General features: G+C 39.4%; 1 protein-coding gene across 5 annotated transcripts in view; it reads right to left on the reverse strand.

Annotated features, from left to right (window-relative positions):
- The window catches only part of ZDHHC15 (zinc finger DHHC-type containing 15), a 99,634-nt gene that overhangs the window by 44,754 nt on the left and 29,180 nt on the right, over positions 1-25,700 (reverse strand). For all 5 annotated transcript variants that reach the window (XR_002340576.1, XR_002340575.1, XM_021079754.1 and 2 more), the window contains exon 3: positions 12,786-12,880. Coding sequence is in view for 3 of the 5 variants with exons in the window: in XM_021079754.1 (XP_020935413.1) it covers positions 12,786-12,880 (95 nt within the window). In the remaining 2 variants the exon portion in view is untranslated. The remainder of the gene's footprint in view (positions 1-12,785; positions 12,881-25,700) is intronic.

Consider the following 25,700-nt stretch of genomic DNA (forward strand, 5'->3'; position numbering starts at 1 on the left):
ATCCTCACCAATAGTTGTTATGTTTTGACTTTTTGATAATTGCCATCTGATAGCTGTGAGGTGACACCTCATGTGGGTTTGATGCATTTTCCTGATTATTCAGGTTGAATATCTTTCTATATACCTGTTGGCCATGTGCATGTCTTCTTTTGAAAGATATCTATACAGGTCCTTTGCCCATTTATTTTTATTTATTTATTTTTTGTCTTTTTGCTATTTCTTTGGGCCGCTCCCGTGGCATATGGAGGTTCCCAGGCTAGGGGTCGAATCGGAGCTGTAGCCACCGGCCTACGCCAGAGCCACAGCAACGCGGGATCTGAGCCACGTCTGCAACCTACACCACAGCTCATGGCAACACCGGATCCTTAACCCACTGAGCAAGGCCAGGGATCAAACCTGAAACCTCATGGTTCCTAGTCGGATTTGTTAACCACTGCTCCACGATGGGAACTCCCCTTTGCCCATTTAAATAGTATTATTTGGTTTTTTGGCTATTGAGTTGTATGAGTTCCATATATATTTTGGAACTCTATCTGATATTTGTTAGTAATCAAGTATGTTCTCCTATGCCATAGGTGTCTTAGTGTGTTGATTGTTTCCTCTGATGTGTAAAAATTTTTAGTTTGATATAATCCTACTTGTTTATTTTTGCTTTTGTTGTATATGCTTTGGTCTTCAATCCAAAAAAATCACGCTGAGACCAATATAAAGCAGTTTTCCTCTGTTTCCTTCTGGAATTTTTATGGTTTCAGGTCTTACATTTAAATCATTAATCCATTTTAAATTAACTTTTTGTGGATGGTCTGAGAAAAAGGTCCAATTTCATTCTTTTGCATGTAGATAACCAGTGTTTCCAGCAACATTTATTTATTTATATATTTTTTGTCTTTTTGCTTTTTTCTGGGGCTGCTACCATGGCATACGGAGGTTCCCAGGCTAGGGGTCTAATCGGAGCTGTAGCTGCCGGCCTATGCCAGAGCCACAGCAACGTGGGATCCAAGCCACGTCTGTGACCTACAGCACAGCTCACAGCAATGCCAGATCCTTAACTCACCGAGCAAGGCCACAGATCTAACCTGCAACCTCATGGTTCCTAGTCGGATTCATCAACCACTGAGCCACAATGGGAACTCCTCCAGCAACATTTATTAAAGAAATTATCATTTTCTCATTGTGTATTCCAGGCAACTTTGTTGACCATTAGTTGACTGCATATGCCTTAGTTTATTTCTGGACTCTTAATTGTGTTCCATTGGTCTATATACCTGTTTTTATGCCAGTATCATATGGTTTTGATTACTATAGCTTTATAATATAATTTGAAATCAGGGAGTATGATGCTTCCTGCTTTCTTTTCCTTGGCCAAAATTACTTTAACTCTTTGGGATCTTCTGTGGTTACAAAGAATTTACCAATGAAGCCATCAGGCCCTAGACTTTTGTTTGGAGATTTTTTATTACTGATTCAAAATCCTTACTTGTCATCAATTTGCTCAGATTCTAATTTCTTCATGTTTATTTCTTCATAGGCTGTATCCTATGAAGACAGGATGTATCTTCATGTTTATTTCTTCATAGCCTACTTCTTCATATGTTGTATCCTTCTAGGAATATCCACTTCTAGATGATTTGATTTATTAATTATATTCATAGACATTTCATATCCTTTTTATTTCTGTAGTATCACTTGTAACATATCTTTCTTTTTAGTTTATTTACTTGAATATTCTCTCTTTTCTTCTTAGTCTAGCTAAAGGTCTGTCAATTTTATCACTTCAAAAAACCCAATCTTTGTTTCTTTGATCTTTTTAAGTGTTTCTCTAGACTTTATTTCATTTATCTCTGCCCTGATATTTATTCCCTTCCTTCTTTCTTTCCTAACTGTAGGCTTAGTTTCTTTTTATAATTTTGTAAAAGATTTTTATTTTTTCTATTATAGTTGATTTACAACTCTATTATAGTTGATCTATTGTAGTTAACTTACAATGTTCTATCAATTTCTGCTGTACAGCAAAGTGACCCAGTCATACACACACACACACACACACACACACACACACACACACACATTCTTTTCTCACATATCCTCCATCATGTTCTATCACAAGTGACTTGATATGGTTACCTGTGCTGTACAGCAGGATCTCATTGCTTACCCACTCCAGATGCAATAGTTAATAACCCCAACCTCCCAGTCCATCCCACTCCCTCCCCATCGCCCTTGGCAACCACATGTCTGTTCTCCAAGTCCATGTGTCTGTTTCTTTTCTGTAGATAGGTTCATTTGTGACTTATATTAGATTCCAGATTTAAGTGATATCATACAGTACTTGTCTTTCTCTTTCTGACTTACTTCACTTAGTATGAGAATCTCTAGTTCCATCCATGTTGCTGCAAATGGCATTATTTTGTTCTTTTTTATGGTTGAGTAGGATTCCACATCTTCTTAATCCATTCATCTGTCAATGGACATTTAGGTTGTTTCCATGTCTTGGCTATTGTGAATAGTGCTGCAAGGAACATAGATGTGCACAAATATTTTTCAATAAAAGTTTTGTTCAGGAGTTCCCGTCGTGGCGCAGTGGTTAACGAATCCGACTAGGAACCCTGAGGTCGCGGGTTCGGTCCCTGCCCTTGCTCAGTGGGTTAACGATCCGGCGTTGCCGTGAGCTGTGGTGTAGGTTGCAGACGCGGCTCGGATCCCGCGTTGCTGTGGCTCTGGCGTAGGCCGGTGGCTACAGCTCCGATTCAGCCCCTAGCCTGGGAACCTCCATATGCCGTGGGAGCGGCCCAAGAAATAGCAACAATAACAACAACAAAAAAGACAAAAGACCAAAAAAAAAGTTTTGTTCAGATATATTGCGCTTATTTCTTCTTTTTCTAGTTCTTTTAGATGAAAAAAATAGGTTATTTATTTGAGATAATTCTTTCTCAATGTAGCCATTTATTGCTATAAACATCCCTCTTAGAACTGCTTCTGCTGCATCATATAAGTTTTGACATGTTGTGCTCCCATTTTTATTTTTGTCAATATATTTTTTAATTTCTCACTTTATTTCTTCTTGACTCGTAGGTGTTTAGGAGGCTGTTGTTTAATTGCCACATATGTGTGAGTTTCCAGTTTCCCAAAATTATGATTAGAAAAGATCCTGGATATAGTTTCTTTCTTTTTCTTTTTTCTTTTTCCTTTTTTTCTTTTTGCTTTTTTAGGGCTGCAGCCACAGCACATGGAGGTTCCCAGGCTAGGGGTTAAATTGGAACTGTAGCTGCTGGCCTATACCACAGCTGTATCCTTAACCCACTGAGTGAGGCCAGGGATTGAACCTGCAACATCATGATTACTAGTCGGATTCTTATCTGCTGTGCCACCACAGGAACTCCCCTGGATGTAGTTTCAATTTTCTTAAATTTTAAGACTTGTTCTTTGGCCTAATATATGATCTGTTCTGGAGAATGTTCATATGTGCTTGAGAAGAATGTGTATTGTAGTGCTATTGTATAGAATGTTCTGTGTATATCTGTTGAGTTCATTTGGTCTATAGTATTATTCATATTTCCTTTTTCCTTATTAATTTTCTATCTAGATGATCTATACATAGATAAAATTGGGGTACTGAAGTTCTCTACTATTATTTTATTGCTCTCTATTCCTTCCTTCAGTTTTGTTAATATGTGCCCTATATATTTAGATGCTCTAATGTTACAATTATATATACAGTTATATTTCCAATTGTCGTATCTCTCAGTGAATTTACCCCTTTAGTATTATATAATGATCTGTTTTGTTTCCACTTACAGTTTTTGACCTAAATCTATTTTGTCTGATATAATCATAGGTACCCTTGATCTCTTTTGGTTTCCATCTGCATGAAATGTCTTTTTCCATCTCTTCACTTCCAGCTTGTGGGCATCCTTAAATCTGAAGTGATTCTCTTACAGCAGCATGTAAATGTGTCCTGTTTTTTTCTTTTTCTTTTTTAAGTCCATGCAGCTACTCTGTCTTTTGATTGGAGAATTTAACCCATTAACATTTGAATGAATAAATGATAGGTAAGGATGTACTGTAACATTTTATTAATTGTTTTCTGTTTGTTTTATAGTTCCTTTGTTCCTCTTCAGTGTTTTCTTTGTGGTTTGATTCTCAGTAGTAGAGTACTATTATTTCCTTTTCTCTATCTACTGTGAATCTGGCTAGAGGTTTTTTTCTTTGTGGTTACCATGGAGCTTACATCAAACATATTTATAACATTCTATTTGAAGCTGGTGAGAAGTAAACTTCCATTGCATACAAAAACACTGTCCTATTACTTCCTCCCCAACATTTTATGTGTTTGATTTCATAATTTATGTCTTTTCATAGAGTATCCATTAAAATTGTTACTCATAGTTTTTTTAAATATTTTTAAATCTTTATTCTAGAGTTAAAAGTGATTTACACACCACCATTACAGTACTCCAATATTTTGAATTGTTCTATATATTAACCATTACCACTGAGGTTTTTTATTTTTTTATTTTAAATTTTATTTGAGTATAGTTGACTTACAATGTCGTATTAGTTTCAGGTGTACAGCAAAGTCAACCAGCTATATATACCCATGCTTTTTTCCCATATAAGTTATTACACACTGTTGAATAGATTTCTCTGTGCTATACTGTAGGTTCTTATCAACTATCTATTTTATATGATAGTGTGTATATGTTATTCCTATCCTACCAATTCCTTCCTCCTCCTGCACCAGTTTCCCCTATGGTAATCATAAGATTGATTTTCAAGCCTGTGAGTTTATTTCTGTTTTATAAATAAGTTGTTTTGTATTATTTTTATTAGATTCCCCATAAAATTGAAATCACACAATATTTGTCTATCTTTGTCTGACTTATTTCACTCAGTATGATAATGTCTAGGTCCACCTGTGTTGCTTCAAATAGCATTATTTCATTCTTTTTTATGCTCAAGTAATATTCCATTCATTAAAAAGTCTACAAACAATAAATGCTGGAGAGGGTGTGGAGAAAAGGGAACCCTCCTGCACTATTGGTGGGAATGTAAATTGGTGCAACCACTGTGGAGACCAGTGTGGTGGTTCCTTAAAAAACTAAAAATAGAACTACCACATGATCCAGCAACCCCACTCCTGGGCATCTATCTGGAGAAAACCATAATCCTAAAATGTACATGCACCCCAATGTTCTTTGCAGCACTATTTACTGGCCAAGACATGGAAACAACCTAAATGTCCATTGACAGCAGAATGGATAAAGGAGATGTGGTACATATATACAATGGAATATTGCTCAGCCATAAAAAAGAATGAAATAATGCCAGTGAGTTTTTAAATGTGTTTTCATGTTACTAAATTAGTATCTTTTCATTTCCACTTCAACATTTTTTGTAAGGCAGTTCACCTAGGGAAGAACTCCTCCAGGTATGTTTGGTGGAAAGTCTTTCTCTCTCTTCCATTTCCGAAGAATGAGTTTCCTACGTAAAGCAACCTTAGTTGGTAGTTTTTTTCTACAAGCATTTTTCTTTCTTTTTTTTCTTTTTTGGCCACCTCGTGGCATATGGAGTTCCTGGGATCAGATCCGGGCTGCAGTTGTGACCTATGCTGCAGCAACAGCAATGCCAGATCCTCGATCCTGTCCCAGGCCGGGGATTGAACCTGCATCCCAGTGCCACAGAAACACCACCAATCTTGTGCCACAGCAGGAACACCTTTCTACAAACATTTTTAATATATCATTCTACTGTGTCGTGACCTGCAGTTTCTTTTGAGAAAGTCACTGATAGCTTTATGCAGGTTCCCTTGTGAGTGACCAGACTCTTCTATTCTTTCAAAATTTCTTCGTCTTTGATTTTTGAAAGTTTGATTGTAATATGTCTTGGTGAAATCCTCTTTTGGTTGAAACTGTTTGAGAACTTTTGAACTACATGTGCCTGGATATCCATATCTCTCTCTAAATTTGAGAAATTTCTAGCCATTATTTATTTAAATAAGCTTTCTACCCCTTTCTTTCTTCTCCTTTTATTCCCATAGTGCATATATTCTTATACTTTTTTTCTTTTTTTTCTTTTTTTTTTTTTTTGTCTTTTTGCTATTTCTTTGGGCTGCTCCCACAGCATATGGAAGTTCCCAGGTGAGGGGTCCAATCGGAGCTGTAGCCACCGGCCTACGCCAGAGCCACAGCAACGCGGGATCTGAGCCGTGTCTGCAACCTACACCTCAGCTCACGGCAATGCTGGATCATTAACCCACTGAGCAAGGGGAGGGACTGAACCCGCAACCTCATGGTTCCTAGTCAGATTTGTTAACCACTGCGCCATGACGTGAACTGTCATATATTCTTATACTTGATGGCATCCCACAGGTACCATGAATTGTCTTCACCCTCTCATTCTTTTTTCTTTATTTCCTTTAACTTGATAATTTCAAATCACCTGTCCTTGATTTGTTCTTTCTTCTGCTTGATCAAATCTGTTATCTATGTTCTTTATATTATTTTTCATTTAATTTATTATATTTTTCAGCTTTAGAATTTTTTGGTTCTTTTTTATGATTTACCTTTGTTTAACTTCTCTTATTTTCTTTCTTTTTTGGCCGCACCTGTGGCATATGGAAGTTCCCAGGCTAGGGGTAGAATTGGAGCTGCAGCTGCAGGTCTATGCCACAGTCACTGAAACACTGGATCTGAGCCACATCTGCAACCTATGCCACAGTTTACATCAATGCCAGATCCTTAACCTACTGAGGGGGGCTAGGGATCAAACTTGCATCCTCATGGAGACTATGTTGGGTCCTTAATCTGCTGAGCCACAACAGGAACCCTACCCTTTGTTTAGCTTCTTGTTTTGTTCCTAACTTTGTTGAATTGTCTATGTTCTATTGTAATTTGCCAATTTTCTTTAAAAATTATTTTGAGGGTGTTTTTTAATAGATTTCCATTTATTCAAGTTGATTACTAGAATATTGTGCCCCTTTGATAGTGTTATTTTTCCTTGAGTGTTTGCATTTTAGTAGCATTGCATGGATGTGTTCACGTAAAGTCTTCCAGACTTTATGGACTGGTTTCAGAAAGACTTTCACCTATTGGTGGGTGCAAGGCTGCCAGTTGGATAGGATAAAGCAGTTCTGACTCCAGGGAAGGTGCAGTGGTGTAGTCTGTGCGGCTCTGTCAGCTGTCATCAACATCAGAAAAGACTGAAAGGGACCTTTGTGGCCAAGGTTGTGGGTGCCTGCAGAAGTAGTGAGGGCTGTTCTGGTTTTCAGTGGTAAAGGCTGCTGGGGTCCTCCTGATCTATTTTTCTACCATGATGGAAGTCATGGCTGGGGAGATTCCTCAGGCCCTGGATCCAGCTTGTAGGCCAACTTACAGTGGTTGTTTCCACAGTGTTTAATACATGGGTACCTATGGAACAGCCATGGAGCTAGAGTCTGGAATGGAGGCATGTATAAAGCCACTGATGGCTTGGGGGTATAGGGCAGTGGTAGTGCTAGTGTCTGGGGTACAGATACCTACTCCCTGTGAAGTGTTGATAGCGGTGTGCTAGGTGCAGATACTTATGGAACAGCCACAGCGCTGGAGTTCAAAGCTCACACAGAGCTATAGAGACTCCATTGCCCTAGATGCATGCACTTGCCAAGCAGATATGGAGCTGTGATCTGCTAGCAGGCATGTGTGGTGCATGGATAAGCCTGCTACAGTAGTGTACTGGGTGTTCTATGTTTGAGCACTTATGAAGAAGCTAATGGACCTGGGTTCAAGAGGGCAGGTATACCTACTGCTGTAGTGCTCCAGTTTCTGTGGTACAGGCACTTGCAGAATGGCCATGGATCCATGATCCAGAGCACAAGTTCATGGAGCAATAATGTCTCCAGGGACTGGGACATGGGATAACACGCAGTGTCGGAGGCTCTGGTGTCTGAGTTGTTGGTGCCATGGAGCCAGGGTCTGAAGCATTGGTATGCATGGAATCTGTTGGCAGGTGCTGAGGTCTGGTAGCAGGTACATATGGGGTGGCCATAGCTCTGGTGTCTAGGGTAAGCACAAGGTTGGGGGAGTTATGGCAGCTGTGGTACTGGGCCAGCACAGTAGTGGCTTCTTCTTATAGAGAGGTATCAGCAGTGTTTCACTCTCTGAGGAGTCTGTGGCAGTGTTGGCTGTTGGTTACTTCAGTGGCAACAGCTGCCTGTATAATTTGCAGAGCAGCCTGCTGGGATCCACAACAACATACATTATGGGGTCCTCTGCTGTGAAAGCTGGGGAAATTCATAGCTGTCATGGAAGCTGTTCAGGTCCTCAGCAGCAAAAGCTGCCAGAGTCCTCCACAGAGAAGGCCACTGGGGATTGTATTGCCATCTGCCACAGGGCTGATACTGATAGCCACTGCCCTGTTTTCTGATTCTTAGACCTCTTCAGATGTCTCAACCATGTTTCCCTCAGCAATCCTTTCTGTGTGGTTCATTTTTGGTCCAATGTGTTGCTGCACGTTCTTCATTAGACATTTGAGCCCTCCCAAGGGATATATTCATTCATTCATGCATAGCTGTCTGTTGTTTTTTATGGGGGAGATAGAGACTGGTATATTCTAATCTGCCAGCTTACTGATATCTCTCAGTACGATCTTTTTCTTCTTTGTGTCTTCTGACAGTTTGTGGCTTATTTGAGCTTTTTCTTGTTTCCTGAGGTGGGCTTGTATTGCTATAAACTTTCCTTGTAGAATTCCTTTTGCTGCATCCCATAGCTTTTGCAGTAGTCATATCTTTATTGTCATGTTCTTCTAGGCATTTTTTAATTTCCTCTTTGACTTCTTCAGTGATCCATTGGTTGTTGAGTAGCATGTTGTTTCGTCTCCACGTGTTTGTGTTTCTTACAGGTTTTTTCTTGTTGTTGATTTCCAGTCACATAGCATTGTGGTCAGAAAAGATGCCTGATATGATTTCAATGTTCTTAAAGTTACCGAGGTTGGATTTGTAGCCCAGGATGTGATCAATCTTAGAGAATGTTCCATGTGCACTTGAGAAGAATGTGTATTCTGCTGCTTTTGGATGGAATGTCCTATAAATATCTATTAAGTCCATCTGGTCTAATGCTTCATTCAGGGCCTGTGTTTCCTTATTGATTTTCTGTCTGGATGATCTGTCCATTGCTGTAAGTGGGGTGTTCAAGTCCCCCACTATGATTGTGTTATTGTTGATTTCTCCTTTTCAGGTTGTTAGCAGTTGCCTTATATATTGTGGTGATCCTATGTTGGGTGCGTAGATATTTAAAAGTGTTATATCTTCTTCTTGGATTGATCCTTTGATCATTAGGTAGTGTCCTTCCTTGTCCCTTAAAATGTTCTTCATTGTAAGGTCTATTTTGTCTGATATGAGTATTGCTACTCCAGCTTTCTTTTGATCCCCGTTTGCATGGAATATTTTCTTCCATCCTTTTACATTCAATTTGTATGTGTCCCTAGAAGTGAAGTGGGTCTCTTGAAGACAGCATATATATGGGTCTTGTTTTTGTATCCATTCAGCCAGTCTCTGTCTTTTGGTTGGGGCATTTAGTCCACTAACATTTAAGGTAATTATTGATATGTATATTCTTATTGCCATTTTATTAACTGTTTTGGATTTGTTTTTGTTGCTCTTTTTCTTCCCTTCTTTTCTTGTTCTCTCCTCTTGTGGTTTGATGACTAGCTTTAGTGTTGTATTTGAGTTGATTTTTCTTATTTGTTTGTGTATCAATTGTAGATTTTTGGTTTGCAGTTGCCCTGAAGTTTTGATATAGGGGTCTATATATATACGAGATTGTTTTAAGTTGTTGGTCTCTTAAGTGCAAGTGCACTTCCACTCTCCTGCATTTGTACACATCTCTTCTCATGATTTCTGACTTTGGTAGCATAATTGTGCATGGATGATTTTGTATATTTACTGTATATATGCCTTTACTGGTGAGCCTTCTCATTTGTGGTATCTTTGTTTCTGGTTGCGGCCTTTTCTTTTCTGCCTAGAGAAGTTCCTTTAGTATTTGTTGGAAAGCTGGTTTAGTGGTGCTGAATTCTCTTAGCTTTTGCTTATCTGTGAAGCTTTTGATTTCTCCTTCAAATCTGAATGAGAGCCTTGCTGGGTAAAGGAATCTTGGTTGGAGGTTTTTTCCTTTCTCACATTAAGTATATCATGCCACTCCCTTCTGGCCTGCAGAGTTTCCACTGAAAAATCTGCCGATAACCTTATCGGGGTTCCCTTGTATGTTATTTCTTTCTTTTCCCTAGTTGCTTTCAAGATTTTCTCTTTGTCTTTAATTTTGGTCAGTTGGATTAATATGTGTCTTGGTGTATTCCTCCTTGGGTTTATTTTATATGGTACTCGTGCTTCCTGGATTTGAGTGAGTGATTCCTTCCCCATGTTAGGGAAGTTATCGGCTATTATCTCTTCAAATATTTTTCTGTCCCTTTATCTCTCTCTTCTCCTTCTTGCACCCCTATAACATGGATGTTGGTGCACTTAACGTTGTCCCAGAGTTCTCTGAGGCTCTCTTCATTTGTTTTCAATCTTTCTTCTCTTTTCTGCTCCACATCCGTGATTTCCACTAGTCTGTCCTCCACCTCGCGTAATTGTTCTTCTGCCTCCTGTATTCTGTTGTTGGCTGCTTCTAGTGAATTTTTTATTTCATTTATTGTATTTTTCATCTCTTCTTGCTTAAGTTTTATAGTTTGTACCTCTTTGCTCAGTGTTTCCTATAAATTATCCGTCTTTGCCTCCAGTTTATTTCCAATGTCTTGCATCATCTTCAACATTAACAGTTTAATGTCTTTTTTCCTGGAGGCTAAGTATCTTCTGATCACTTAGCTGTTTTTCTGGGTTTTTTTTTTTTCTTTCTCCCTTATCTGAGTTATAGTTCTTTGTCTTTTCATTTTTACAGGTTTTTGGTGCAGTGACCTTTTTGGAGACAATAGAGTTGTAGCCTCTCTTACTTCTGGTGTCTGCTTCCCTTGTGGCTAAAATTGGTATGGGGGCCTGCTTTAGGCTTCCTGATGGGAGGGACTGGTGCCTGCCTACTGGTAGACGGTGCTGATTCCTATCCCTCTGGTGGGTGGGGCTTTGTCTCTGTATGAGATTAGAGGCAGCTGTGTGCCTGGGTGTCTTTAGGCAGCCTGTTTACTGATGGGTATGGCTGTGATCCCACATGGATTTTTGTGTGGTCTGGGGCTTCTCAATGCTGATGGGTGGGGCCAGATTTTCCCAAAATGGCCACCTCTAGAAAAACACACTCTGATGAATATTCCCAAGAGCTTTGCCTCCAATGCCCTTCTCCCACAACAAGCCACAGTCACCCCCTGTTTTCCCAGGAGATCCTCCAAGAACTGCAGTCAGGTCCAACCCAGATTCCTGTGGAGGCTTTGCTTTGCTCTGGGACCCAGCACACATGAAAGTCTGTGTGTGCCTTTCAAGAACGGGGTGTCTGTTTCTCCCAGTCCTGTGGAGCTCCTGCACACAAGCCCCACTGGCCTTCAATGCCAAATGCTCCAGGGGCCCTTTCTCCCAGTGCCAGATTCCCAGGCATGGGGATTTGACATGGGGCTCAGAACTCTCATTCCTGTAGGTGAGTCTCTGTGATACATTTACTTTTCAGTCTGTGTGGCTTCCCTCCCAAGAGGTGTGGGGTTGCTCATATCATGTAATCACCCCTCCTACCTCTTGAAGTGGCCTCCTCTTTGTCTTCTGGTGTAGGATATCTTTTTGAAAGTTTCCGGTCCATTTGGCTGAAGGTTGCTCAGCATTTGGCTTTAATTTTGTTGTTTTTATAAGAGCAGTTGAGCTCCAGTCCTTCTATTCTGCCATCTCAATCCTGTCTCCCTCCTTACTACATTTTAAAATCCCAGTTTTTGGCTTAAAGTCACTTCATGTGATATTAGTACAGCTACCCTTTCTCTCTTTTGATTACTGTTTGCTTGGAATAAGTTTTTCCATCCTTTCACTTTCAATCTATTTATGTCTTTGGTTCTAAAGTGAGTCATTTGTAGACACCATAAAGGTAGATAATAGTGTTTATCCATTATGCAATGTCTGCCTTTTAACTAGTAGTTTAATCCATTTATATATCAAGTAATTACTCATAAGGAAGAACTTCTGGCATTTTCTATTTATTTTCTATATATATCTCATGTTCCTCAATTTTTGCATTACTACCTTCCTTTTTGTTTAATTGTATTTTGTGTGTGTATTATTTTGATTCCCTAAATGGGAAAACTTAAACCAGTACTTTCCCTAATGTTTCGAGGCTGCTGAAATCTCTTCCATTGTTTTTTCCCTACTTCAGACCCTAATTTGTTTCACAGTAGTCACACATTATAAATTCCTGATAGAGAACAAATTTTTTGATGTGCCCTCACAAATATTGCATGAAACACTTTCATTCAAGGGAAAACAGTTTGGAAATGATAATTTAACTACTTTCATTTTTTTCTAGTTGTCTTCTAGAGTTTCACTGAGTTCTAAATTATTATAGTTTCATAAGAACTGACTTAGATGAATCCTCAGAATCCAAGTGGTTTCTTGTTTCTCTCAGTATATCACCAATGCATGTTTCCCAGTCTTAAAGACATCCGTTACTAGTGATTTCACAAACTCCTTCTTATTGCTAGTTTACCTTTATCACTACAAATCCTTTATAAAGACTACCCTGAATCTCTTTTTTGTAATAGAAGATAATTTTCCCCTCTTCTTGCCCTTTTCTTGTGTTATTGGCATTTCTACTTTCCTCTGTTTTTAGCTTGTATGAAGTAAACAGTATTCTTACCTTATGGTTTGGCTGTTGTGGGAGTGTAAAAATAGACTTCCAGTAGGTCCAGGTAAAGAACACAAAGATGGCATGGTAGAATATAAGGTAGATAACTGAAATTTAGGAAAGAAAATCAGTGTTTAAATTTTCATCCATTTCTAAGAGTTCACAAAGACATGAAGCTCAACAACAAATCTCTATTTTGTTTTCCAATTATCAAGTATTTTCTAGTATTATTATGAATTTTTTTTGTCTTTTTGCCTTTTCTAGGGCCGCTCCCACGGCATATGGAGATTCCCAGGCTAGGGGTCTAATCAGAGCCATAGCTGCTGGCCTATGCCGCAGTCACAGTAACGTGGGATCCAAGCCACGTCTGCAACCTACACCACAGCTCACAGCAATGCTGGATCCTCAACCCACTGAGCAAGGCCAGGGATTGAACCCACAACTTCATGGTTCCTAGTTGGATTTGTTAACCACTGCACCACAATGGGAACTCCAGATGTTAATTCTTATCTTTTTTCCATGCAGTGACAGAAAAAATTTATAATGCCAAATTTGGGACCAGAAACTTTCTGGAAGCTGCAAATTTTAAAAGTATCCATGTGATCCTAGAGTAAAGGGGAAATGTCTCTTATGACAACGTGGAGGAAGCTACTGTTGCCAATTGTCATTATCTCAGCCACTGTGGTGCAGTGTGGGTGCTGAAAGATAATAATGGTAGTATTTCACAGTGCTATAGAATTTACAGTGTGCTCTCATAATATTATCTAATTTTATTTTTTTAATAATTTGTGAGACAGGTAATAGGATAGTGATAGTTGTAATCATCAGGGTAGGTGATTATCCAAATCCACACAGCTTCTATAAGGTCTTAAACACTAGACTTCTGACTCTAAATCACAAGGTTGTTTTTTTCAGTAGCCTCAAAAACTACATGCTTTTTTTTTTCTTTTTGGCCACCACGCAGCATATAGAATTCTGTGGCCAAGGATAACCAAGCCACAGTTGCGACCTACACTGCAGCTGCAATCTACACTGCAGCTGCAGCAAGCCAGATCCTTTAACCCACTGTGCCAGGCCTGGTGACTGAACTTGAGTCATGGTGCTGCAGAGACACCACTGATCCCATTGAGCCACAGCAGGAACTTCTTTTTTTACTTTTAAAAGATTACACACTTTTGTAATCTGAGTTGTACCTTTGAAACATTTGTAAAAGTGGCTCCCCACCACTTTTCTTTTTATACTCTTTGTCTCCTAGACAGCTCTTCTGATACGGGAAATTTCAGTATTCTTCAGAGAAGTCATTGTAAAACTGAAGATCATGAATTCTCCTGTGGTGCAGAGGGTTAAAGATCTGGCATTGTCACTGTAGCAGCTCAGGTCACTGTTGTGGCATAGGTTCAGTCCCTGCCCCAGGAACTTCCAAACATCATAGGCGTGACTAATTTTTAAAAAAAATTTTTTTAAAAGACTGAGAGATATGGCCTTTAGAGGTCATTAAGTTTTTCAGCCCACCATCCCAAGGAGGAAGCTCTTCTCCAAAATCCCTGGAAGATAATTATTATATGTCTGTCACATTTCACCCTGCAATGGGTATTAGCTATGGTCTCAAATGTATTATGTATGGAAGTCCATTATTTTCTGCCTTAAAAATGAGCAACATATTTCTCTATATTTCATAATTTTGTACCTAGAATAATCATCTCTATAAACTTCAGGGATACAAAGTCTTTCTTTTTTAAATGTGATGCTCTAGTGATATTTCAGATCCCTAGAGAAGTCAAACAGCTTGTGAACTATATCCCTGAACCGCCACTACTCATGGACACTGGAATGAAATGGGAAAACATCTTTTTTAAGCAAACAGGCAAAGTAGAGCCCTTTGCTTATCTGGTAATGATCACAGTCGTGGGGCTCAGAAGTCACAGAAGCTGTGTTTACCACATAAAAGCCAAAAACCTTTAAAGTATTGTTTTTTCCTTGCACAATGTGCAAAGGTTTTGTTTTCAGGAGTAGGAGAAATCAGCCATAAGGAACATGACCAAATGTCAATAAAAAATCCACCTCAGCAGAAGTTCTGAATTTAGTCAATGTTTTGCAATGTCAATATCCCATTGTGGGAATAGCTTTTGAAACGAGAATGACTACTTGAGCATTTTTCCTGAAATAATGATTCATAAACACATTGATAAAAATTATGGAATATGAAAACATATGGTTCAAACAGCATAAAGTTGTTATTAGCAACATCCTTGGCCAGCAGGATGCCTTTCTAGATGATGCTCCCAGGAACTAATGGGAAGTGAGTGACTGTGAGTGTGCGCATGCACCCACATGCACACATATGTGGACATATGTACACATTTCTGTGTGAATAAGAATGAACGCAGTGGAGTTCCCATCGTGGCTCAGTGGTTAACGAATCCAACTAGGAACCATGAGGTTTTGGGTTTGATTCCTGGCCTTACTCAGTGGGTTAAAGGATCCGGCATTGCCACGAGCTGTCGTGTGGGTTGCAGATGCAACTTGTATCTGGCATTGCTGTGGCTGTAGTGTAGGCTGGTGGCTACAGCTCCGACTGGACCCCTAGCCTGGGAACCTCCATACGCCATGGGAGGAGCCCTAGAAAAGGCAAACAAACAAACAAACAAACAAAAGAATGAACACAGAAAATAGACTGCTCTGAATGTAGCAAGATGGGCACCAAAATGGGGAAAATAGAAAAATAATGATGCTTTGTTATATATACTCAGGCACATAAATGCTAAGGCTGTTACTGTAGCAATTATGTAGCATATCTTTTTCTTTAAAAGCTACTGTTGGAAACTATGTTTAGTTTAAAAAACACTATTTCCTGTAGTATATTTTATATTAATTGAAAAGCATTTGAGTTGGTAGCCATGGGTAATGGGGAGAGGGGTGTACCTTTCAATTACATATTATAATTCAAATGGGAATATCAGCTATAACATTAGCAACTGAGAGTCCTCACTAAACCCCTCATTTTGGCTCGATAGAAACCCCCAGAATATGATCAGGGGGAAATCTGTCAGCTAGATAGTCATTTCTCCCTTTCTATAGGACACCTAGTAATGAGGTCTTGATTCTAGTATGTGAGTTCACTGCTTTACTTTACCTTCACTATCTTAAGACTCTAACAAAGTGCTGTACCTTGTCTGTCAGCTATATGAAATAATGTTTGGAGAGAATAGGGTTACAGCCCTATAGGACAAGGGCCTAAGGATAATTCATGAGAATACAGAAGTGTTCAAGAGTTGTTTCTCTAGGAAAATACAAGATTTTCTCAAATTGTTTCTAAGATTTAGACCCCCAAGAGTCTCTCTGATGGTGAAGTCAAATTCTAGAACCAACAAATGTTTTGAAAGAACATGGCTTTTCTTATCCTAATTATCCTAATATCCCCTAATTAGATGCCTGCGCATTAGATATCGACCACTCATCAATTTATAAACCTTTTGTGAAGCTGATTATATCTTCAGTCTATACCAATTCTGGAGAGTAATGAGTCTCATAAGTTTGCCAGCCACTGTGCAAAGTAGGGCTTCATTTTAGTAGCCTTAAACTTAGCCTTTTTCACTTTCAAAGAGTTTTCTAGTCTCAGTGTATTGGAGTTTGGTGAGTAACACAATCCTAACAAAATATATACCCTTTATGTGTTTATAAACTTGGATTATAGACCCTTTCAATTTTTGTTTTTACATGCTGAAGAGGCCTCTCTTAATGCTCTGCTTTGGACATTGAGGTATCAGGCAATATACAAGTGATTTGGAGTCAGATGACTTGGGTTTGAACTCTGGATCTGCCACTTAATAACTGTATGTCCTTGAGAAGCTGATTAACCTCGTTGACCTCATCATTTGTATATGTATATGCATGTGTATATGTATATGTGTATATATATATATGTGTGTGTGTATATATATATATACACACACAGACAACAGCAGGTTGTTATGAGAATTAATTTACCTAAATATGGAAGTATCTCACTACACTAAGGACTTCATTAGCATCAGTTTTCCTCTTCCTCCTCCTTTGTCTTAAATCCTAGCAATTCGTTTTCTGACATGTGGTGGTAAAAAAAAAAAAAAACAACAAATTTTAGGGACAGACATACCATGGCTTTATTCAAAAAGAGGAAAATGGGGGTGGAGCAAGAGAATTAATACCTTCTCCCACAAACACATCAAAAAAAAAAAAACACATGTATGTGTCAAACTACTTGCACAAAACATCAACTGAATGCTGGCAGAAGAACTTAAACCTCCAAAAAGGGCAAGAAACTCTTGACATAACTGGGGTAGAATAAAAGAAAAAGAGAGAGAGAAAAGAAATCAGGACAGGACTACCATTCCCGAGAGGGAGCTGTGAAGGAGAAAAGGAACCCACCTCCTGGGAAGCCACCTAACTGATGAAAGATCGGCTGAGTCAGTGGGACCTCAAAGTTGCCGAGAAAAGCGTAGCAGCTGGACTGAAAACAGCAAAGCAGAGTGAGAGCTGTGGGACCTCAAAGTTGCCGAGAAAAATGGAGCAGCTGCACTGAGAACAGCAAAGCAGAGTGAAAGCTGCACAGACCACCTGAACCACCAGCCTGGACACCACAGCTTGAGATGCTCAGGTGGGGTTGGGTGCTGAGACTCAGGCTCCAGAGGTCCTTGCTGCTACTGAGAGCCCAATGACCACGCAATGACTTCTGGCCCTACCCATTGCCTTCTTCTTCCTGAAAACACTGAGCATCCTGGGAACAACAGCCTGCTCACACCAAAGAAAGAGACAGAAAATATTCAAACTCCCACACCAAAAATAAATAGTAACCCCCCAAAAAATACAAAGGGGTATTCTTGCATAGAAGTAGCCTTACAAGACTACAGTTTTGCTTCCTCAAACTCACAGAAAAAGAAAAACACAAGCAAGATGGAGAAGCTCTGAAACCATTCCCAGTTAAAGGAACAGGAGAATTCACCTAAAGCAATCAACAATGAAACAGACCTCTGCAGTCTGACAGGTTTTGAGTTCAAAAGGAAGCTACTGAAAAAGTGAAAGAATTAAGAGAGGATATTAACAGTAAGGCAGATTCCTTTAGAAAGGAACTGGAAAATATAAGGAGGAGCCAAGAAAAACTAGAAAATTCATTTGCAGAGATACAAACTGAGCTTAAGGCAATAAAGAAGGCCAATCTATGTGTAATAGGAATTCCAGAAGGAAAAGGAGAAGGAAAGGAGATTGAAAATATATTTGAAGAAATTATCACTGAAAACTTTCCAAATCTAAAGCATACTGATATCAAGATACAGGAAGCACAGAGGGCCCCAAACAAGCTGAACCCAAATAAGACCAAACCAAGACATATTATAATAAAAATGGAAAAAGATAAAGAGAGGATTCTAAAGGCAGCAAGAGAAAAACAAAGCATTAATTATAAGGGAACCACCATAAGGCTATCAGCTGATTTCTCTACAGAAATACTACAGGCCAGAAGGGAGTGGCAAGATATATTTAAAGTGCTGAAAGCAAAAAATTTGCAACCTAGAATATCCTACCCAGCAAGAATATCATTTAAATTAGAAGGGGAAATAAAGACTTTCTCCAACAAACAAAAGCTAAAAGACTACAGCAATACCAAACACATTCTAAAAGAAATACTGAAAGGGCTCCTCTAAATTAAAAAAAAGAGAGAAAAAAAAAGAAAAAGAAGAATTAGGATGGAAGAAACCACAATTGGAAAGCAATCACTTAAATATGCCAGCATACAGATCTAAACCATGAAGATGTTAAAAAAAAAAAAAGACATCAAAATCATACAACGTGGGAAAGGAAAGGAATAAAAAACAGATTCTTTGTTTTATTTTAATGACGTGGCTGAGCCTATATGACTATCAGGCAAAAGCAAGCAGATATAAGAAGGGCTTAACATACTTAAAAAACAGGGCAGCCACAAATCAAAACCGAACATCACATTCACAAAAAATGAAAAGAAAAGTACTCAAGCATAAAATAAATGGAAACCATCTAACCAAAAAAAGAAAAGAATAAAAGAGAAACATAGAAACAACTGGAAAACAAGGTTCAAAATGGCAATAATTATGTATCTATCAATAATCACCTTAAATGTCAATGGACTGAATGCTCCAATCAAAAGACACAGAGTGGCGGATTGGATAAAAAAGCAAAAACCTTCAATCTGCTGCCTACAAGAAACTCACCTTAGGACAAAGGATACATATAGATTGAAAGTGAGGGGATGGGAAAAGATATTTCATGCCAATGGACAAGACAGGAAAGCAGGAGTTGCAATACTCATATCAGACAAAATAGACTTTAAAATTAAGGTCATAAAGAACGACAAATAAGGACACTATTTAATGGTTAAAGGATCCATTCAAGAAGAGGATATTACAATAGTCAATAAATATGCACCTAATATACGAGCACCCAGATACATACAACAAATACTAACAGACATAAAAGGAGAAATTGATGGGAATACAATCACAGCAGGAGACTTTAACACCCCACTCACAACAATGGACAGATCTTCTAGACAGAAAATCAGTAAAGGAACAGAGATCCTAAAGGACACAATAGAAAAGTTAGACTTAATTGACATTTTCAGGATATTACATCCAAAAAAATCAGAATATACATTCTTCTCAAGTGCACATGGAACATTCTCAAGAATTGATCACATACTGGGGCACAAAGCTAACCTCAACAAATTTAAGAGTACAGAAATTATTTCAAGCATCTTCTATGACCACAATGGCATGAAACTAGAAATCAACCACAGGGAAAGAAATGAGAAAAAAACTGACTACATGGAGACTAAACAACATGCTACTAAAAAACCAATGTGTCAATGAGGAAATAAAGAAGGAAATTAAAAAATGCCTCGAGACAAATGATAATGAAGACACATAGCTATGGGATGCCACAAAAGCAGTGCTCAGAGGGAAATTCATAGAAATACAGGCCTTCCTCAAAAAAGAAGAAAAAACTCAAATCCACACCTTAGCCCAACATCTAAATGAAATAGAAAAAGAACAAACCAAACCTAAAGTCAGTAGAAGGAAGGAAATCATAAAGATCAAAGAGGAAATCAATAAAACAGAGATTCAAAAAACAATTGAAGAATTCCAAAAAACCAAGAGCTGGTTCTTTGAAAACGTAAACAAAATTGACAAACCTCTGGCTAGACTCAACAATAAGGGAAAAAAAAAACCCAAATAAACAAAATCAAAAAAGAAAAAGGAGACATCACAATGGATACTACAGAAATACAAAAAAACCAGGAGACGATATAATGAACAATTGTATGCCAACAAATTTGACAACCTGGAAGAAACGGACAACTTTCTAGAGACTTACAGCCTGCCAAAACTGAATCAAGAAGAAATAAATCAACTGAACAGACTGATTACTAGAAATGAAATTGAATATGTCATAAAAACACCCCCTTAAAAATAAAAGTCCAGGACCAGATGGCTTCCGAGGTGAATTCTACCAAACATACAAAGAGGAACTTATACCAATACTTCATAAACTTTTGCAAAAGACTGAAGATGGAACACTCCCAGACATTCTATGATGCCACCATCACCCTCATTCCACAACCAGACAAAGATACCACCAAAAAAGAAAACTATATGCCAATATTTTTGATAAATATAGACGCAAAAATTCACAACAAAATTTTAGCCATCCAATTCCAACAACATCTCAAAAAGATCATACACCACTAATGGGTGGGATTCATCCCAGGTTCACAAGGATGGTTCAACATATGCAAATCAAGCATGGCATACACCACATTAACAAAAGAAAAGTCAAAAACCAGATGATCATCTCAATAGATGCAGAAAAAGCATTCGACAAAGTCCAACATCCATTCATGATCAAAACTCTTACCAAAGTGGGTATAGAGGGAACATACCTTAACATAATAAAAGCCATTTATGAAAAATACACAGCAAATGTAATACTCTATGGAGAAAAGGTGAAAGCCTTTCCACTAAAATCTGGAACAAGACAAGGATGCCCATTCTCACCACTTTTATTCAACACAGTATCAGAAATTCTAACCGGGACAAGATGGCGGAGGAGTAGGGGGACACGCTCGCCCTCTCCCACAAACACAACAAAAAAAGCACATCTACAGAATAAATGACTCGCACAGAACAGCAACCAATCACTGGCAGAGGAACCTAAACTCCAATAATGGCAAGAAGATCGTGACATTACTGAGCAGAACGGGAGAAAAGAGGAGAGTGAGAGAAGGTGAATCCGAGTGGACAGGCGCTCCCGAAAGGGAACTGCGGAGGAGAAAGGGATCCCGCACCCTGGAAAGTCACCTACACGGGGGAAAGATCAAACAAACCGGAGGAATTTCCAGATGCAGAGAAGAGTGCAGCAGTAAGTTGGAGTACGGAAAAGCCGATCAAGAACCGAACGGACCATCTGAACTACGGGCACAGTCACCAAAAGTTGAGACGCCTGGGTGGGGGCTGGGAAACGAGACCTCGGCTCCAGAGGTTAGTCCCCGAGAACGGGCTGGGGGGGCGGGGTGGAGCGGAAACTGCTTGGGAGGTCTAGAAACCATTTGACAGGGCAGAGACTGCCTGGGAGACTAGAAAACAAAGCTGTCCCAGAGGAAGGGAGCAATACTCTAGGAGCGGGGAAGTAGAAAGCCGCATCAGAGGGAACCTGGGAGAAGAGCCTGGTCTGCGCCCATGCTGGGGAGGGGAGAGAAGAAGGGGTGGGTCCCCATAGAATACCCCCCACGCCACAGCAAGCTTACAGGCCCGCCAGCTAGCTGAAAGCTGTGCTTCCCAGTGCATCCCCTCCCCCCACCCCCACCACCCCCTATGCTCTCGCCGAACCTGGGGCTGCCTGCCATCCAGGAGGGCTGGCCTCAACAATTTCCTGAAGCCTACCACCGCAGGGGCTGTCCCTGCACAGGCCTGCTTGCCTTTGGAGGGGCTACACTTCCTCAGAGCAGCACCAAACACCACCAGCCCCCGAGAAAAGGCCTGCGAGCCCAGAAAAGCTAGTACGAGCCTAGCCAGGCCGTGAATAGATCTGCCTAATTCTCGGGTGGTTTTTCTGAGGGGAGGAGCATCTTGGGTTTGAACGACCCTGCTACCCGCCCAAGCCCCCAGGGGGTGCCCCACCCCTGAGGAATAGCTGCTCAGCATCACCAGCCCCCTGGAGGACCCCATGCAGCCCAGAAAAGCTGCAACAAGCTTGGCCAGACTGTGAAAAGATCTACCTACATTCGCAGGCTGTCCTTCTGAGTTGGGCTGCCCTAGGGAAGAGCCTCTTAGGTTCTCAGTGACCCAGATAGCTGCTCCAGCCCCCAGGAGGTGCTGCACTCCTGAGGAACAGCTTCCCCACACCACCAAACCCCTGCAAGAACCCCACAGCCTAAAAACACCAGAGCAAGCTATGCATGTCCGACTGAAATCTGCTACCATCGTGGTGTGGACCTCCCAGTCCTGTCTGCCCTCAGGAAGTCCTCCTTTGCTTCAAAGAAACACTGTTAGCCCCATCAACACTCCAGAAAAGCCACACTGCCTCAAAAAAGATTGACCAACAACGTCAGCCCTCAGGAAATATTCCATGGCAGTGACAAGGCAAACACTGCCCGATCACGGAGAGTACAACTCCCTCAGGAGAAAGAAAACAACAAGTAAGATGAAGAAGCTGAGAAACCACCCCCAGTCAAACCAACAGGAGAACTCACCTAAAACAGCCAACAATGAAACAGATCTCTGCAGTCAGACAGACCTGGAGTTCAAAAGAGAAATAGTGAAAATACTGAAGGAATGAAGAGAAGATAGGAACAGTAATGCAGATACCCTCAGAAAGGAACTAGAAAATATAAGGAGGAGCCAAGAAAAACTAGAACATTCATTTGCAGAGATACAAACTGAACTAAGGGCAGTAAAAACCAGAATGAATAATGCAGAAGAATGAATCAGTGCTATGGAAGATAGAATAATGGAAATCACTCAATCTGGTCAACAGACAGAAAACCGAATCAAAAAACTGGAAAGCAATATAAGAGACCTATGGGATAATATAAAGCGGGCCAATCTATGCATAATAGGAATTCCAGAAGGAGTAGAAAAAGATAAGGGAATGGAAAATATATTTGAAGAAATTATCGCTGGAAACTTCCCAAATCTAAAGGATACTGGATTCAAGATACAAGAAGCACAGAGGGCCCAAACAAACTGAACCCAAACAGACCCACACCAAGACACATCATAATAAAAATGGCAAAAGTTAGTGATAAAGAGAGGATCCTAAAGGCAGCAAGAGAAAAACAGAATGTTACCTGCAAGGGAACCCCCATAAGAATATCAGCTGATTTCTCTACAGAAACACTACATGCCAGGAGGGAATGGCAAGAGATATTTAAAGTGCTCAAAGGAAAAAATATGCAACCTAGAATACTCTATCCAGCAAGAACATCACTTAAAATAGAAGGGGAAATAAAAATTTTTCCCAACAAACAAAAACTTAAAGAATACAGCAACACAAAACCCAGGTTCAAGGAAATATTGAAAGGGCTTCTCTAAACCAAAAAGAAAGGAAGGAAAGGGAAGAAAAAAGAAAAGAAGAAAAAAAAACAGAAGAAGAGGAAGAACTAGGACTGAGGAAACCACAATCAGAGAGCACTCACTCAAATAAGCCAGCATACAGATTTAATCATGAACATGCTTCAAACAAAATAAAATTAAAAAGAAAAAAATAAAAGAGTCATCAAAACCATAAGATGTGGGCAAGGGATGTCAGGAGGTAAATAACCCTTTTTGTTTGTATGTATGTCTCTCTTCTTAATTTTAATATAGTAATGAAGTGTTTGAACTTACAGGACCCTCAGGCTAAAACACACAATTATGGGAAGGGGTTAGCATACTTAAAAAACAGGGCAACCACAAGCCAAAACCAAATATTGCATTTGCAAAAACTGAAAAAAAAATACACTCAAGCAGATAATAACAGGAGACCATCCAACCAAAAAAAAAAAAAAAAAGGAAGAATGGAGAACCATAGAATCAACTGGAACACGAGGTTCAAATGGCAATAAATAATCATCTATCAATTATCACCTTAAATGTCAATGGACTGAATGCCCCAATCAAAAGACACAGAGTGGCTGAGTGGATAAAAAGGCAAAAACCTTCAATATGCTGCCTACAAGAAACTCACCTCAGGACAAAGGATACATATAGATTGAAAGTGAAAGGCTGGGGAAAAATATTTCACGCCAATAGACATGACAGAAAAGCAGGAGTCGCAACGCTCATATCAGACAAAATAGACTTTGAAACAAAAGACATAAAGAAAGACAAAGAAGGACACTACTTAATGATGAAGGGAGACATCCAAGGAGAGGATGTTACTATCGTCAACATATATGCCCCAAATATAGGAGCACCCAGATACATACAACAAATATTAACAGACATAAAGGGAGATATTGATGAGAATACAGTCATAGTAGGAGACCTTAATACCCCCCCTCACAGCAATGGACACATCCTCTAGACAGAACACCAATAAAGCAATGGAGATCCTAAAGGAAACAACAGAAAAGTTAGACTTAATTGATATCTTCAGGACACTACATCCAAAAAAATCAGAATACACATTCTTCTCAAATGCTCATGGAACATTCTCAAGAATCGACCACATATTGGGACACAAAGCGAATCTCAATAAATTTAGGAGCGTAGAAATTATCTCAAGTATCTTCTCTGACCACAATGCCATGAAATTAGAAATCAACCATGGGAAAAGGAAAGAGAAAGAACCTACTCCATGGAGACTCAACAACATGCTACTAAAAAACCAATGGGTCAATGTGGAAATCAAGAAGGAAATTAAAAACTACCTTGAAACAAATGATAATGAAGACACAACCTCTCAAAATCTATGGGATGCTGCGAAAGCAGTGCTCAGAGGGAAATTTATAGCAATACAGGCCTTTCTCAAAAAAGAAGAAAGATCCCAAATGGACAACTTAACCCTCCACCTAAACGAATTAGCAAAAGAAAAACAAAAAAGTCCTAAAGTCAGCAGAAGATAGGAAATTATACAGATCAAAGAAGAAATCAATAAAATAGAGACTCAAAAAACAATAGAGAAAATTAATAAAACCAAGAGCTGGTTCTTTGAAAAGGTAAACAAAATTGACAAACCCATGGCCAGACTGACTAAAAAGAGGAGAGAAAGAACCCAAATCACCAAAATTAGAAATGAAAAAGGAGAAATCACAACGGATACAGCAGAAATACAAAAAACCATAAGAGAATACTATGAACAATTGTATGGCAACAAGTTTGACAATCTGGAAGAAATGGACAATTTTCTAGAATCTTACAGCCTGCCAAAACTGAATCAAGCAGAAACAGACCAACTGAACAGACCGATCATTAGAAATGAAATTGAAGAGGTCATAAAATCACTCCCTACAAATAAAAGTCCAGGACCAGATGGCTTCACAGGTGAATTTTATCAAACATATAAAGAGACAAAGATATTCTATGAGGCCACCATCACCCTCATTCCAAAACCAGACAGAGATACCACCAAAAAAGAAAACTATCGCCCAATATCATTGATGAATATAGATGCAAAAATTCTCAACAAAATCTTAGCCAACCGAATCCAACAACATACCCAAAAAATTATACACCATGACCAGGTTGGGGTCATCCCAGGTTCACAAGCATGGTTCAACATACGCAAATCAATCAGCATCATACACCACATTAACAAAAAAAAAGTCAAAAATCATATGATCATCTCAATAGATGCAGAAAAAGCATTTGACAAAGTCCAACATCCATTCATGATCAAGACCCTCGCCAAGTGGGTATAGAGGGAACATTCCTGAATATA

This window comes from Sus scrofa, chromosome X (assembly GCF_000003025.6).
Source record: "Sus scrofa isolate TJ Tabasco breed Duroc chromosome X, Sscrofa11.1, whole genome shotgun sequence".
In the NCBI taxonomy this organism is placed as follows: domain Eukaryota; kingdom Metazoa; phylum Chordata; class Mammalia; order Artiodactyla; family Suidae; genus Sus; species Sus scrofa.